The sequence below is a fragment of the Babylonia areolata genome, chromosome 32 (genome assembly GCF_041734735.1).
Source record: "Babylonia areolata isolate BAREFJ2019XMU chromosome 32, ASM4173473v1, whole genome shotgun sequence".
In the NCBI taxonomy this organism is placed as follows: domain Eukaryota; kingdom Metazoa; phylum Mollusca; class Gastropoda; order Neogastropoda; family Buccinidae; genus Babylonia; species Babylonia areolata.
The window spans coordinates 7,310,189-7,326,832 of record NC_134907.1 but is presented as its reverse complement, the minus strand read 5'-3'; the positions used below and the strand labels follow the sequence as shown (position 1 = coordinate 7,326,832).

Sequence of the window (16,644 nt, the reverse complement as noted above, 5' to 3'; positions counted from 1 at the left end):
GCACAATGCTTACAAAAAAAAGCAACTGGTATTAAACTCCCATTGAGCATTTCCTCATTAGGCTTAAGTTATGTTAGAACATAATGACTAAAAAAATCATTAAAGCAACAAGTGTAAAGACTTGGAGAGTAAATGCACTACTACATGATTAAAGCATGTAAATATAACTGGGGAAAAAAATCAGCAGTAAAGGATTGCATAATTCTGGGTGCATACTTACAGGCATAGCTTATAAAAAATATAAAAATATGAAAACAAACAAGGAAACAAACGTTAAAGAACCCCCCCCCCTTCCCCCACATATATATATATGATCCACAATGATCAAAAATTGCCACTGGACAGTTTATTTCGAAACAGGGTTTAGGCTGGGTGGGTTTTTTTTTTTTTTTTTTTTTTTTTTTTTTTACAGATTGAGGCTAGCGTCAGTCAGTTAAAGTTTATCGGTAATATTCAGGCCACTGTTAATAAAAAAAAAACAACAACAAAAAAACGCTTACAAAATGCAGCTAGTATAACTAAGCTAGACAGTTAATGTCAGTTTATATGATGATGACTGGGAGCATAAATCCTGTGTCAGACAACTATAAACTGAATTATCTTGGGCTTGAACAGGCTGAAAATTTTAATTTATTTTTTTTCTTTTCTTAAAGATTGGACTTACATCTTTCGGTCACAGTCTGAACTGCTCAAAGATCGATAACAATATGTGTTGTTGATGGTGTTTTACTGTATCATACTTACCTGAATAGTGTATGTAATAATTCTTGTTTTTATCAATCCAAAGTGCTTCAACAAATGTGTCATTTAAAAAAAAAAATTTTTTATTAAAAATGTTTTACTTTCTTTTGTGGTTATTTACAAAAACTCCAAGTGTCCAAAAAAAAAAAACAACAAAAAAAAAAAAAAAAAAATCCCTCTGATCTCTTGTTAACATGTGGATATGTTCTGACAAAACCTCAGAAAGGTGGAGAGAAAATTTCTCTCTTTCTTCTTCTATTCTACCCCCCACCCCTTCCCCACCCCCATCCCAACTTCCAACCCTTTCTTTCCCTCTTTCTCATTTTATTTATTTATTATTATTATTATTATTGTTATTACTATTATTATTACTACCTTTTTTTCCATATTATAATAATTATTTATTTATTTACTTATCTATTTATGTATTTATTTACTTATTTATGTATGCTTATCTATTATTTATTCACCTTTTTTTTTTCAAGGCCTGACTAAGCGCGTTCGCTACGCTGCTGGTCAGGCATCTGCTTGCCAGATGTGGTGTAGCGTATATGGATTTGTCCGAACGCAGTGACGCCTCCTTGAGCTACTGAAACTGAAACTCTTTCCCTCTAGCTATCTGTCTAAAAGAAAATTATATATTAGTAAACAAATGATTACATAAATGAATAAATAAACTGCAAACATTGAAACTGACAGTGTAAAAGTAAACATCAAAGGAAAACAAAACTATAAAAAGAAAGAAATGAATAGATAATCAGACTGACAAATAAATATATATAAATAAGTAAACAAATGATTATGTAAATAAATAAATAAACTGCAAACATTGACACTGATAGTGTAAAAAGTAAGAACCACATTCTCTTGTATATTATTGAGTTCAATAGCTGATAAACAATTCCAATTTCATTCTTGAAGACAAAATACATACAACATACAATTTTTGGTAAAAAAAAAGAAGAAAAAAAAAGTATCAGGTGAAACAGAATATCAGCACACATTCTCATACAGAGGACAGGTATTTAAATAGTTTGAAAGCGTTTTCTACAGCAACACATTCTGCTGTGTGTTTCTGGCAAAAAGTAACTCATCACCTAACACACACAATTTCTGATTCAGCAAAAATATGAGGGAAAACATGTAACCAGCACACAGTCTAAATAGTATATATTTAAGACAGGTATTTCAATTGTTTGAAAGTGTTTTTGACAGTCATACATTCTCCAATATGTTTTTACCACAAAATGAGAGTTGTATATCTAATACTGTAATAGGTCACACTGCAAGCAAAGAACAGATGAAGGGAACACCTGACATCTTACACATCCCCAGACTCCAGCTACTTCTATGCAGGCCTGGCAGTCGCTCTCTTGATCGTTCCCTCCAACACACACACACACACACACTGAAACCACACACACACACACACACACTGACACAGACAGAAAAAGTGTGGGAAGGTTTTGGACAAACGAGGAGCATTTTCCAGGATTGAAAACTTGTGAATTCTGAGCGAAGTTTGAAAACTTTGTGAATTATGAAAAATCAGCAAAACTCATACACATGTCAAAGTTTTTGAAAGCACGCTGTTTATGGAAAACCTGAGGCAAACATACAGAAGGCTGATTTCACAGCTCAACACTGTTGCTGTACTTTTGCTTTCATGTTAAGTCCTGACATATTTGGGCCATTTCAGACTTATCAAAAACTTTGCAGGCAAAAACAGCCATAGTATTCACTCCTAAAATTAAGGGTTTTAAAGTTAGAATGCAACTGGTCATATATGGTAATTAAGTTTGTTAACAGACCAGAATGGGTTGAGAAAGTTCATTTAAAATTGTTTATTGAAAAAGGATTTGAGAACAATGAAAACGGAAACATAACTACAAATAAGATTAAAGAAGCCATACTAAATTTGCCTAGGAAGTACAAATACTAAAAAATACAAACTATTTTTAGAGAGAAATTTTTGTAAAAGCTGAACAAGGAAAACTATATAGAATAAAAAGAAGTCTGGTTGAGACGTTTATCATTCAACTGTCAAAATTTATATTGACAATGAATCAATCACAAAACAACATTTATTGCACATTCCTAGCTCTACTTTAACCATTGCACCATATTTTACAAAAAGAAATAAATAAAATACTAACAATAACAATAATGATTAAATAAAACTACTGACCATCCACAAACCAAATACAGGATTCTTATCACAAGGTCAAAAACACACAATCATGCAAAGACGTAAAATACAAGCAATATAAAGCAAAAGGTGTGCTCCAAACCCTTGTTTCAACTGATCAACAGATTTTTTCCTCTTTGGGACAGACACAGAATATCACAAAAAAGTGTAACAGAAATGGCACTGACAGGCTTTTCAGTATATAATAGAACAGAATAGAATGTCTTTATTTCCAAGTGTACCGGGGTCACTACGATTATTGGGGGGGATAGTACATAACAAGATACGAACATAAATCAAAAATCATACACAAACACAGATACAGTAGAAATAAGATACATACAAGTGCATATCAATATAAAAATGTGTGCATACTCACACATGCACGCACTGCACACACACACACACACACACACAGTTTGAACAGAAGCTGCATATTACATGTGGATGGGGCTGATGACTAGATATTCAGGTAGATGGCTGTTGTTGCACAATTCTGTTTATCACACTGGATTTGTATATATCACAGTATAATAACGAAACCAAAATACCAACAACAACATTACCCTTTACTGCTGTAGTTCATTTGGTGATTAATATTTTCTTTTTTAGCACCTGAAATAACAACATACTTCGCCCTCTGACTCCCCCCCAACCCCCCTTTTTATATATATATTTTTTATCTCTCTCTTTCTCTCAACTCAAAGTTTCACTTGTTTTCTTTTAAAATAACAGCAAGACATTGCGAAGAACAGTTTGTCCTCCATAAACCATAAACACACATAAAATAGCACTTTTTTTGTTGTTGTTTTTTGAGGATTTATCATCGAGCCAGACTCGGCATATAGGGCTCGATGTAACAGGACTAGAAACACCCCAAACACCACCACACAACAACTACATCAAGCAACTGTCATCACATCAAACCTGGGGATATGGAAAAACAAAAAGAAAAGGAAATTTATAACAATTATTTTTATAAATTAGTCACAATCAAGCACCAAACCAAGGATATACCACTGATATTGATTATTCTACAAATTTCTCATCAGTTGGTTTTAACAGAAAAAACCTCCAAACAAACAAACAAAAAACCTCCAAATATAAACAGTAATTAGCTGCAAACTATAAGAAGAATCCCATCAATTTCTCATCAGAGTATTAACATAGTTTATGAATTAACCTAAAGATAATCACATCATTAAAACCAAGAACAAAAACATCATCATATCATTGCTGCTGTACATAATTATAAACAATAACAGGCATAACACCCCTTGCCAAATGCTGCCAATAAGCAAGTTTCCACATTGACCGGGTACCAAAAAACACAACAGTTCCCAATTATCAAATCCAGAGAGAGAAAGAAGAAAGGTGTATTTTCGAAAAAAAAAAAAAAAAAAAAAAAAAAAAAGAAGAAGAAAAAAAGAAGAAAAAAAGAATGAAACAGATGACAGAAAAGAAGAAAAAGGGAAAAGAGAAGGGGACATTTCCAGCACAGTTTCCAGAAGGTGGGGACACCATTTATAAATTCTCCAGAAAATTATCTATCTATCTATATATATATATATATATCATATAAATATCCCATTCTCTATTGTAATACTTTTAAATGCAAATTTCATCATCCATCCATCGATCTAACTATCTAACTAGCTAGCCAGCTCACTAACTGACTGACTGTCTGTCTGTCTCACTCTCTCTATCTATCCATCCATTCATTATATATGATAGTGCAGGAAAACAAGTGAAGGGACAAAATCAACTCTGTCAATAAAAACAAACAAAAAACCCCTAAAAAACCCCACCAAAACCAACCAGCTTTATATCTAAAAATTATACCAATTCACATGGTAACAATAATAAAATGGGGGTACGGGGCAGGCATGCGGTTGGGAAAGGAGAACCTGCACCCTTTGAAGACAACAAACTGATGTTGGCACCCATTGCCTGGGAATCAAAAAGCAAGCAAGGGAGGTCACACTGTGTGTACAGAACCTTGCAGTGGTCAGATCACCTGTGTCATAACCCAGGCATTGTCAGGCAAAGGGGCAATGACTCAATGCAAGTGAAGTGTCATGTTAAGTCGTTAACCTTTACTTGCATCTGCAAAAAGATGCAAACCACAACTTGTTGACCAAAGTGTTATAATATCTATATATATATATCTACACACACACACACACACACACACATATATATATATATATATATATATATATATATATATGACAACATACAATCTCAGAAAAACCTACAAAAAGGAGCATCATCATTATACATTCATATATATATATATATATATATATATATGACAACATACAATCTCAGAAAAACCTACAAAAAGGAGTATCATTCATTATACATTCATAGAGTGGAGTGATGGCCTAGAGATAACGCGTCCGTCTAGGAAGCACGAGAATGTGAGCAAGCTGGTTCGAATCATGGCTCAGTTGCCGGTATTTTCTCCCCCTCCACTAGACCTTGAGTGGTGGTCTGGATGCTAGTCATTTGGATGAGATGATAGACTGAGGTCCTGTGTGCAGCATGCACTTTGCGCACATAAAAGAACCCACAGCAACAAAAGGGTTGTCCTTGGCAAAATTCTGCAGAAAAATCCACTTCAGTTGATAGGAAAAACAAATAAAACTGCACGCAGGAAAAAAACAACAACAAAAAATGGGTGGCGCTCTCAGTGTGGCAACATGCTCTTCTTGGGGACAGCAGCCCGAATTTCACACAGAGAAATCTGTTGTGACAAAAAAGAGAAATAAAATACAAACACAAATACATTATCTCATGTGTGAAACTCCTGAAATGGATACTGGCTATTCACTGGTCTTACATTAAAACACCAAAAAAACCAACAACATCAAAACAAAACAAAAATTCTGAATGCAGTGTAATGCCCATATACAAGCAACTATCTTTCGAAAACACGAATGTGTGACTGCTTAAAATCTGAGTGTGAGTGTGTCTACATCCATGTATGTATGCTTAATTCTTTGTGTGCATCCACATCCCCAAGCAGGCATATATGCACAAACAATGTACAGATGTATTTTCTATCCTCGTGAGTGTACTTGTATTTGTGAGCAAATTTTTTTTTTCACCAGCAGCAAAACCATTGGCAGGTGTATATAAGATAGGAACACAGCCTGCCGCCTGTTCAACAAGTATCCATATCGTCATTATCATCTTCATCAAGGGTTACTAAGATCTCCGACAGCAGGAGCCTATGGGGTCACAGCGAGGACAGACTGGAAGATCAGGCCATGCTGAAAATCTTAACCCGGGAATATATATATATAAAAAAAAAAATTTTAAATAAAAAAAAGGTTGAGACTGACACAACCCCTCAGTCACAGCACCAACACTGACCACTGCATCCAACCTGACAGACTCACACTGAGCTGCCAACACACCTGTATGGACCACTGCTGACACAGCTGTATGGATCATTGCTGACACACCTGTATGGACCACTGCTGACACAGCTGTATGGATCATTTCTGACACACCAGTATGGATCAGTGCCAACACACCTGTATTGACCACTGCTGACACAGCTGTATGGATCATTGCTGACACACCAGTATGGATCAATGCTGACACAGGTGTATGGACCACTGCTGACACACCTGCATGGATCACTACTGACACACCTGTATGGACGGCTTACTTCTTCTCCTGGCTGCCCACGCAGGTGCTGTAGTCCGGGGGAGGGTCACTGAACTGGCGTGGAGGGGGGGCAGAGGGCCCTGCGTACTGGCTAGCGCCAGAGTAACCCTGAGGATAGCCGTAGACTGGCTGTGTCATGTACCCCGTGCCCGGCTGAGGAGGGTAACTCTGGCCTGCATGGGGGTAACTCTGGCCTGCAGGAGGGTAACCTTGCTCTGGAGGAGGATAACTTTGGCCTGCAGGGGGGTAACCTTGCTCTGGAGGAGGGTAACTCTGGCCTGGAGGGTGGTAACCCTGCCCCGAAGGGGGATAACTCTGGCCTGGAGGGGGGTAACCCTGCCCCGAAGGGGGATAACTCTGGCCTGGAGGGGGGTAACCCTGGCCTGAAGGGGGATAACTCTGGCCTGGAGGGGGGTAACCCTGCCCAGGAGGGGGGTAAGTCTGACCCTGGACCCCTCCAGTGTATGTGACGGCAGGGGCAGCAGTGGCTGGGGTGGTGGAGATGTCACGGTTATTGATGAAGATGAAGGCAGAAGCAAGCAATATGAAGAGGCATCCGGTCAGGCTGAGGCCGAAGCCCCAGCTGTAGGAAGAGTCTGTGGCTCGACTCATCTTGATGTTGTCCCTGGTCTTGCCCACGAAGATCATGCAGCCAGTGAAGCCACACAGACCTGTGTTCCAATCACAAGATGCTTACATGAGTATGGTAAGTTGCAGTTCTTCAGCTGAAGCTTGTTATGAGCTTACCTACCATTTCACTGACAAAAAAACCCACACAATCAAACAAGTTTAAAACAGGTATAGCGCACACACACACCCCACACACACACCCACAGAGCCTGTCTTGTGTCTGGGCATACATGTCTGTGTGCACTGTATGAATGAATACATATGTGTGTGTGTACATGTGAGAGTGTGTGTGAGATCAAAGAAGAGGAGGGAAACTCAAAACTGAGGTCACCATGAGAGCAGGGCATGACTGAAAGCCCATACACTATGGGACAATATTTTTTTCTATATCTGATGAATCATGATGAATGATGAGGTTGACTAAGTCAGTAAGTGGTAGCAAGATTCATCAAGGTTTGGGCAGTGCATGTACGACAGGCCTGCATTCTACACTTACTTTCACTATGTATCCTGGCAAAAACCAGGCCCAAGATTTGTTGAGGCATGCAGTGTTGATTAGGAAATCTGAGCAACATTTCTGAAGCTTTATGCATTAAGTGGATGACACTGAACTGTGTGGTTTCAATTCCCACGGCACACTCAGCCCTGGGTAGGAGCTGGACAAAGGCCTAAAATCTCACAAGATGCCTCTGGGCTTTAAGTCTAACCTGCATCCTCCCTGTTGATTTATGGGTATACATATCTGCCTATACAGTGTCCAAGAGGGTCTGGGCTTGATTCCCGCACTTTCTCCTAAAGTTGACTGGAAAAATAAAATCATAATAATAATAATAATAATAATAATACTGTAGATTTATATAGCACCCATTCTCACTAAGAGCTCAGGGAACTTTACAGGAAAGAAAAAAAATTACAAGTAACATAAAACATTCATGGCCACTCTTTCTCAAAAAACCCTCCCCCCACTCACACTCTCCCTTTCCCACTCTACATACATCCAAAGTGAGCTGACATGGGTTGTGTTGGAGAAAAGGAAGCTGAGAGTACTTATAGATAGGTTTTAAAAAGATGAGTCTTTAGTGATGAGCGAAAAACAGAAATAGACTCAGATGCACGGATATGATATGGAAGGTTGTTCCAGATGTGAGGAGCAGCAAAGAAGAAAGAACGTTCACCATAGGTTCTTGTATTGATACAAGGAAGTTTAAAAAGGTAACAGTCAGAGGAAGAGCGGAGATTTCTTGTGGGAGTGTAAACACTGATAAGGTCAGAAAGATAAGTAGGTCCTGTGGAGTGGAAAGCAGAATAGTAGAGACATGCAAGTTTGTATTTAGTTCTCGCTTCAATGGGGAGCCAATATAGAGTGCGAAGGTAAGGAGAAATGTGATCAGTACATGGGACTCTGAGAGTCAGACGGGCAGCATTATTTTGAAGTTTTTGAATTCACTGAAGAATATTATGTGGACAGCCTATGAGAAGAGAATTACAGTAGTCAATTCATGACAGCACAAAAGCAGAAATAAGAGTTTTAGTAGTTTCAACAGAAAGGTACTGGTGGATAGAGTTGATGCGACGGAGTTCACAATAAACTGACAATGCGTATCAGATTTACTACCTGAGCATGCATGCTGAGGTTTGAGTCAAGAATGACTCCAAGGTTCCTTGCTGATTTAGAAAACTGAACTGTGGCATCACCAAGCACAATAGAGGCAGGAAAAGAAGTAGATGTGGACATTCTTGCAGAGGAAATAATCATAGCTTCAGTTTTGTCATCCTTTAACTTTATTTTGTTGAATGTCATCCAGGATTTACATTGAGAATACAACCCTGTCAACTGGTCTAGTCATTTGGATAAGGCAATAAACTGAAGTTATGTGTGCAGCACACACTTGGAGCACTGAAAAATAATCCTTGGCAACATAAGCAATGTCCTCTAGCAAAATTCTGTTGAAGATATCCACTCAGATAGGAATACACATATATGCATGTACACAAGGCCTGATGAGCACATTGGGTTATGCTGCTGGTCAGGCATCTGCTTCCCAAATACAGAGTAGCATATATAACACATACATAGCATATACAACATATAACACACACAAACACACACGTGTGGGCTCATGCATGTACGTGTTCTGTCACACCATATCCTCCCAGTGTTTTTCCCCCAAATGCACCTGACAACTTCCTCAACTTCTGTTATCATTTGGGCTTGGACAGAAACATTCACAGTTTTTATTTTCATAGAGAAGTGTGTGTTTTCATGGGTTCTGACAATGAGGAGCCATTACTAAGAATGGTGTCTTTAACTGGAGAGGCAGGTGTTGATCAGTCCTGGAGTCCACACTGTTCAGAGTGGGGCAGACTGTCAGATCCGTCAATCATTTTTGTGAAAAAGCTAGGAAGTGTCTGAAAGTCTGATAGATCTATATCATAAACATAAAACAGTGAAATACTTATTGGTGTGGCATTTCGCTGAAGATAGACCAGCTCCATTTTCAGCACAGACAACTTTCGTTTTGAAAAACACTAGTTTCTGATGGTAAGCAACAAAAAACGCAGAAAAAAATAAAGGACTGGATTGTTATGTATGTACTGGTAACTCCACCCCTCCCACCCCCACTTGTCATTGTTGCACAGTAGGATTCACATGTGAGCCATGAAAGCTATGCCTTGTTTCTTGATTGTTTTTTTTAATGTGACAATCTTACCACTAAGAGCAGCCACGAGAGCCATGAAGGCTATGCCTCATTTCTTGATAGCTTTTGTGTGTGTGTGTGTGACAAGAAGGTACAGTACAACAAATCTTACCACTAAGAGCAGCCACGAGAGCCATGAAGGCTATGCCTTATTTCTTGATAGCTTTTTGTGAGTGTGTGTGACAAGAAGGTACAGTACAACAAATCTTACCACTAAGAGCAGCCACGAGAGCCCACTAAGAGCAGCCACGAGAGCTATGAAGGCTATGCCTTCTTTCATGATTGTCTTTTTTTAAAGTGACGAGAAAGTGCAGTACAACAAATCTTACCACTAAGAGCAGCCAGGAGCTCCAGGGTTCTGGTGCGTGATGTGGAGGACTTGCAGCAGTTGGCAACCATAGCGTACAAAACACCGATGATCAGACCAATCAGACCAATACTCTCAAATGATTGCACTGCTTTAAACCAGCCTGCTGACAAACGAACACACACAAAAAGACCCAAATAAATTCATATTCGATATAGCTCATCAATACCAGTCTGTATAAATAAAAAATATCATCAGATATACATATCAATGGTTTTTACAAATATTACTTTGAACAACATACCCGTAAGTGAAGTCACAGCAATTTGAACAAAAGATGCATAACCATGCTGACTCAAAAGAAAAAACAGAAACAGATTTATGATCAACCATTCTCTTGTTCAGGTCATCCTTAAAAAAAAACTTGTTGACCTTGACCTTGGCTGAAATCATGTTTGAAAGTTTCAAGCATCAGTGCTCATCACTTTAATTTTGTGGTTTTCTGATATTGTTATCATTAAACTCTATTGTGTAAATGCAATTTTTGGACTCCAGACTTGGCTGTCAATTTAGTCTAAATAGATCTCAACATTCCAGTATTTTGTTTAGCTTGATATTAACATTTCAGAACCATGAGAAAACCAAGAAGGCCAATATACACAATTTCATGATGATCAGTGAGACAACAATTACACAGTACATATGCCATGGCTCCACCAAGTGGTGTGATACCACCTTCAGCATCATAACTATTTAATGACCAATGTGAACTGGGAAGACTGAATAAGCCCCTCCCTCATCCACACCAACACAGGCACCCCCTATTCACACTGCACAGTGCAGTGATGTCTAACGATTTACACCGAATATGTTCACAGTAACAATTTTGGCTGAGCTCTAAGTTTCAGTTTCAGTTTCAGTTTCTCAAGGAGGCATCACTGCGTTCGGACAAATCCATACACGCTACACCACATCTGTTGAGCAGATGCCTGACCAGCAGCATAACCCAACGGGCTTAGTCAGGCCTTGAGTGCATGCTTACATATTTGTGTACCTATGAAAGTGGATTTCATTTTACGTAATTTCGCCAGAGGACAACACTCTCGTTGCCATGGGTTCTTTTTCAGTGCGCCAAGTGCGTGCTGCACACGGGACCTTGGTTTATCGTCTCATCCGAAAGACTAGACGCTCAGTTTGATTTTCCAGTCAAACTTAGGAGAAAGGGCGAGAGCGGGATTCGAACCCACACCCTCACGGACTCTCTGTATTGGCAGCTGAGCGTCTTAACCATTCTGCCACCTTCCTCCTGAGCTCTAAACTGACACCTAACAATGTGCTGTAAACTTTGACACACGCATGCCGATGTTTGCCTGCAGTGATGCGCTGCTGCGAAAATGAGGCGGAGAGAGTACTGAGACAGAGACCTCTGTGAGAGAGAGAGACAGACAGACAGACACAGAGAGAGAGAGGTGATTGTAAAAGATACGACATAGATTCATAAGTCAACTCACCACCCCCTCTCCGGGGCCACTGATTAGAAGAGGAAATGCACGTGCGTGGTTGATCATCCATTTGGACACATTGCGACCATAATCCAATTGAAAACTTATACGACAGAGTATGTGAAGAATATCCATACCGTCGGTTCATTTCGGACACAAACCAAAAAGGTAAAACGAAACCAATCAAGTACCACAATGAACCAGTAATAAACAGCGCTACGCCCAGTTTGTAACCTGTTGTTCGTTTCGACCACAGGGCCATCTTGCTTTTCAAGTGAAAAACGATTCTGTTCCAGACCTCAAGGCTAGGCCTTGTCCCTGGGCGTAACTTTGGGGAGGAAAGGAAAGGTACTTTTGTACGCATGCGCGTCTACATATTTTTGTGTGGTTTCCATAGATTGGACCAATTGTGTGTGTGTGCGTGTGTGTGTGTGTGTGTGTGTTGCGCTCATGAGTAAGGGCGGTTTGGGGTCTTGGTGCGTGCCAGTGTGTCCCTGCACAAGTAACACGAGTGCAGCACTTGTGTTTTTTTTTCTTTTTCTTGTGTAGGTGGCTGTGTGTGTGTGTGTGTGTGCGCGCGCATGTGCGTGTTTTCACGTTGTTCAGTGTTGATTATGATGATGATGACTTATATATGTTGTTATTGTTTGTATGTGTGCGTGCACAAGTTCGCCGAACAGTCACTTTAACAAGTCAATTTACTGATCTTGTTTGAAATCGTTTTTGATCATTAACACATTTTATTTGTTTATTCATTTATTTATTGGAATGTTAACTTAAATCATTTAATCAATTCATTGATCTGTTCGTCTTTTCCCAGTCGGTCTTTCCTATTTCATAGAAACACAGAATCACAGAAATGTTTGGCTATAGGCTAAAAGCCTTTTGCCCTCATAATCAGTGTCCATTTATGTGCATTTGGATCACTTGTTGTGAACAGACCCTTGTTTAAATCAGGCATAGTGTATACTACATTTATCTACAGCTCAATAGAGATTTAACTCTGTGGAAAATACATGGTCCTTAAACTTTTTGTCACTGTGATTTTTGAAGGCGTCACAACCGATGGCGGTGCATTGATGGTGTCATAGGAAAGGTTATTCCACAGATTTATGGTACGGTTAGTAAAAAACTTGCGGAACTGGTCAGTTACGAAATTAGTTTTGTTTATTTTGAAGTTGTGCCCTCGAGTTTTATCGTAGTTAGCCATAGTAAACAAGGAAGAGGTGGTGCAAGGATCATAAATATTGTGCATGATCAGTCTTGTATACTTCAATGAGATCACCTCTTAATCTTCTAAACTCTAGGCTAGGCATATTAAATAGAGCCAGGCGCTCCTCATAACTAAGATCTCGAGTACTATTAGTATTTCTAGTTATACACTTGGTAAATCTGCGTTGAACACCTTCAATCATATCTATGTGCTTTTTAAGGTAAGGGCACCATACTGAGTTTCCATATTCAATAATGGGTCTAACCAGAGCTTTGAACAATGGAATCATAATTTCGGGAGATTTATTAGTTATAGTTCTCACAAGAAGACCAGAAATTTGATTTCCCTTTTTCACTATATTATTTATATGTGCCTCGAAGCTTAGTTCTGGATCCATCGTGATCCCTAAATCTTTTTCGGCAATTGTACTATCCATTGTTCGAGTTACTCCCTTTTCCTGTATCGTGTACTGATACTGTGGATTATTCTTTCCAAGGTGCAGAACTTTGCATTTCTCGCTGTTAAATTGCTGTAGCCAAATATTTGTCCATTTAACTAGATTATGTATACACATTTGTAAGTGATCTCTATCTTCTATGTTTCGGATGGCAGAGTAAGCCTTGGTGTCATCTGCAAAGATTTTTACTTTACAATCTACCTCACCAGGCATATCATTTATAAAGTATATGAACAATGTTGGGCCAAGAACACTACCTTGTGGTACACCACTAGTTACCTTAACCTTCGATGATTTACTACTATTTACACTTACAAACTGTGATCTTCCATTTAGAAAGTCTCTGATCCACGATAGTAGCTTGCCTTTTATCCCATAGCTTCCCAGCTTATTTATGAGTCTATGATGGGGAACTGTATTGAAAGCTTTCTTTAGATCAAGGTAGACTGCATCAACTGGTATTCTCTCATCTAGCCTGACTAACCAATCTTGTAATGTAACAAGTAGTTGTGTAACACACGAGCGCCCTCTGGTAAATCCAAACTGTTCTCTAGATAACAGATCATGTTTGGTTAAATGTTGACAGAGAGCGTCTCGAGTAAAACCCTCAAAAACCTTACAGACAACTGATGTTAGGCTGACTGGACGATAGTTACCTGCAGAATTCTTGTTACCTTTCTTAAAAATAGGTCGTACTTCTGCTTCTTTCCAAGCTTTTGGTATTGCACCCGTTTTTGTGTTCTATCAAACAAGATCTTAAGTGGGTGAGCAATAACTTCAGCAAGCTCTATGAATACTTGTGGGTGAATCTCGTCAGGTCCTGGGGACTTTGATGGGTTTAGGCTCTTTAGAGCTTTTTTCATCTGTTCAATTGTGTCCTCCACGTAGGAAATTTCTGTAACCTCTGTCTTGCCTGAAAACTTTTGAACATTTACGTTGCTCTCCTCGGTAAAAACACTAGCAAAAAAGCTGTTTAACACAGTTGCTTTTTCTGAGTCATTTTGTGTTAAGGTACCATCTTCCTTTAATAGATTAGCAGTTGATTCTCTTGGCAGAGTTTTACTTGCAGCATAACGGAAGAATCCTTTTGGATTATTCTTAGACTCTTTAGTTAATTTAGTTTCCTTAGCTTTCACGTTTTTTCTTGACCCCCATGTTACTTGATTTCTAGCACGTGCATACTTTTTATAGTTCTCCTTTGTGGGATATTTCTTGTATTTTTTAAAGGCTCTGCGCTTTTGATGAATTTTATCTAAAAGTGACTGGGGAATGGGGTCTCGTCTTTGTTTATTGGAGGGTCCTTGTTTGAATGATTTTTTTGGAATAAATTTGTTCATGGACTTTATTATTACATCATGAATAAGTTCCCAGGTTTCGTCCACAGATATCTCATTTGTCAAAAGGTCGTCCCAGTTAATCTCACCTACGTAATGCTTCATGCCTTCGTAATCTCCTTTATCTAGTTGATATTTCACGGAGTGACCAGATGGGTGTTCCCACCTGATCTGAACATCAAAGTAGAGGGCAGAGTGGTGGCTCTTCCCTAGAGGGGGCCAGTAATCCAAAGTGTAGACATTTTCATATGAGTTAGTAAACAATAGATCTAGCACTTTGGGTTTTTGTAAACCTCTATAATGAGTGGGCTCGGAAGCCATTTGTACAATGTAATTTTGCTGTACACAATCCAAAAATTTCGTAGCTGGATGGTCCTCATTTTTACAACTTACCACATTTTGCCAGTCAATTTCTGGATAATTAAAATCTCCAGAGACAATAACCTTGTTTTTATAACTGTTAAATACATGGTTTATTAGTTTAATTACACTAGCATGATCCTCATAATCCGAGCTGGGAGATCTGTACACTACTCCAAAAATGATGTGCTCGTTACTACCAGGTAATGATAGGAGAAAAGATCCTTTCAGTTTCTGCAATCCTGGGCACCTCCCACCCTTCCCGCACGAACAGACTGACACCTCTTCCCTTGTTGTTTGTAAAACCTGTATAACCAGGAAGTACAAAATTTTCAATTTTAACCTTGGAGTTTTTTTTGGTAACACTTCAGTTAAAGCAATAATATCAAAGTTGTGTATATTACACAGTAGTCCCAGTTCATTTAGTTTGTCAGCATGTCAGCGTTTGCCTAATAACATTTCAGAGAAGAAAACTTATGAGAAAAAGAATTGTTTGCTGGTCTATGTACAAAACACGTATTTACATTGTTCTTTGTTCCCTCGGCACTGGGAAGTCAAATTTGGGCAGGGCTACTTGCCACTGCTCCTCCCGCTTCTTCCCTCCCCACTGAGTTCCCGTCCCTTCCACTCTTGATGATAGCATCTCTTTCAGCACGAGACATCACATCACCTTTGTGCCAGACCACATCCTCTTCGTTGTCTTTCCGCTGTTTGAACTCATCTCTCTTGACTTTATCTTCTTGTCTTTCTTTCTGTGTCTTGTCAGCAGCAATGCCAACAGACTTGTAGGAGTCGTGCTCTCTCAGTTTTCTGGCATTTCTCAGGATGTGTGCTTTCCATGCAGTATCAGTCAGAATGACCTTGATGGGTCTGGGTCTGGGGTTGGGATCACTTTGAGTTTGTTCCCTTCCCTCTTTCTGCCGAGTCGGATGATGCCATTCGTAGCCACTTTGCTGCTGTTAAACTCTGGACTTACATGTGTGAGGATTTCTGTGATCTGCTTTGCATCATGCACAGCAGTGTCTGCCTGGGCCTTGCTCTCACACTCTTTTACATTGAACAACACAATGTTGTTCTCTCCTCCTTTTCGTGCTGCTCATCGAGGTACTCTCTGACCTGCACCCGGATCTGATTCTCTACTCTGTCCTCCTTTTGCAGCAGCTTCAGGATTGCCTGGTTCTGCTGTTGGAGGGTCTTGACAATTTCGAAAAGTGCCTCCAGCTTTGCCCCCTGCTCTGCTATTCTGTCTCCAGGAGTGACTTTTTTGCACTCTACCTCACAGAGGCTGCAGAACCATTTGAAACTCGTCGGTTTGGCAGTTTCCAGGAAGTCATACTCTGAGGGAGACACCTCAGTACACCCAAGATGGACCCATCCACTATACCTGTCACAATTAATAGATCTGGCGTTTTTGCCAATTATTTTCAAGGTGGGTACATCTTCATCGTCCAGGAATACTACAGGGGAAGTGGTACCAGATGAATGGCACTCCGCTGCAGAGCTCCCACTCTTTGAGCGAGTCTTGTCTCCAA

The 16,644-nt window shown here is 39.4% G+C and overlaps 1 protein-coding gene across 2 annotated transcripts; it reads right to left on the bottom strand.

Annotated features, from left to right (window-relative positions):
- Nucleotides 1-5,247: 5,247 nt before the first annotated feature.
- Nucleotides 5,248-12,067, bottom strand: LOC143276595 (uncharacterized). Of its 2 annotated transcripts, none has more exons than XM_076581197.1 (3): nt 11,758-12,067; nt 10,269-10,412; nt 5,248-7,281 (listed from the first exon to the last, which is right to left on the bottom strand). In XM_076581197.1, exons 1-3 carry the CDS (start codon nt 12,008-12,010, stop codon nt 6,608-6,610), a joined length of 1,071 nt encoding a protein of 356 aa, XP_076437312.1. In that variant the 5' UTR covers nt 12,011-12,067; the 3' UTR covers nt 5,248-6,607. The 2 variants fall into 2 exon arrangements, with proteins under 2 accessions (XP_076437312.1, XP_076437314.1); XM_076581199.1 differs by having other exon boundaries at nt 10,269-10,409.
- Between the last annotated feature and the right edge of the window lie 4,577 nt (nt 12,068-16,644).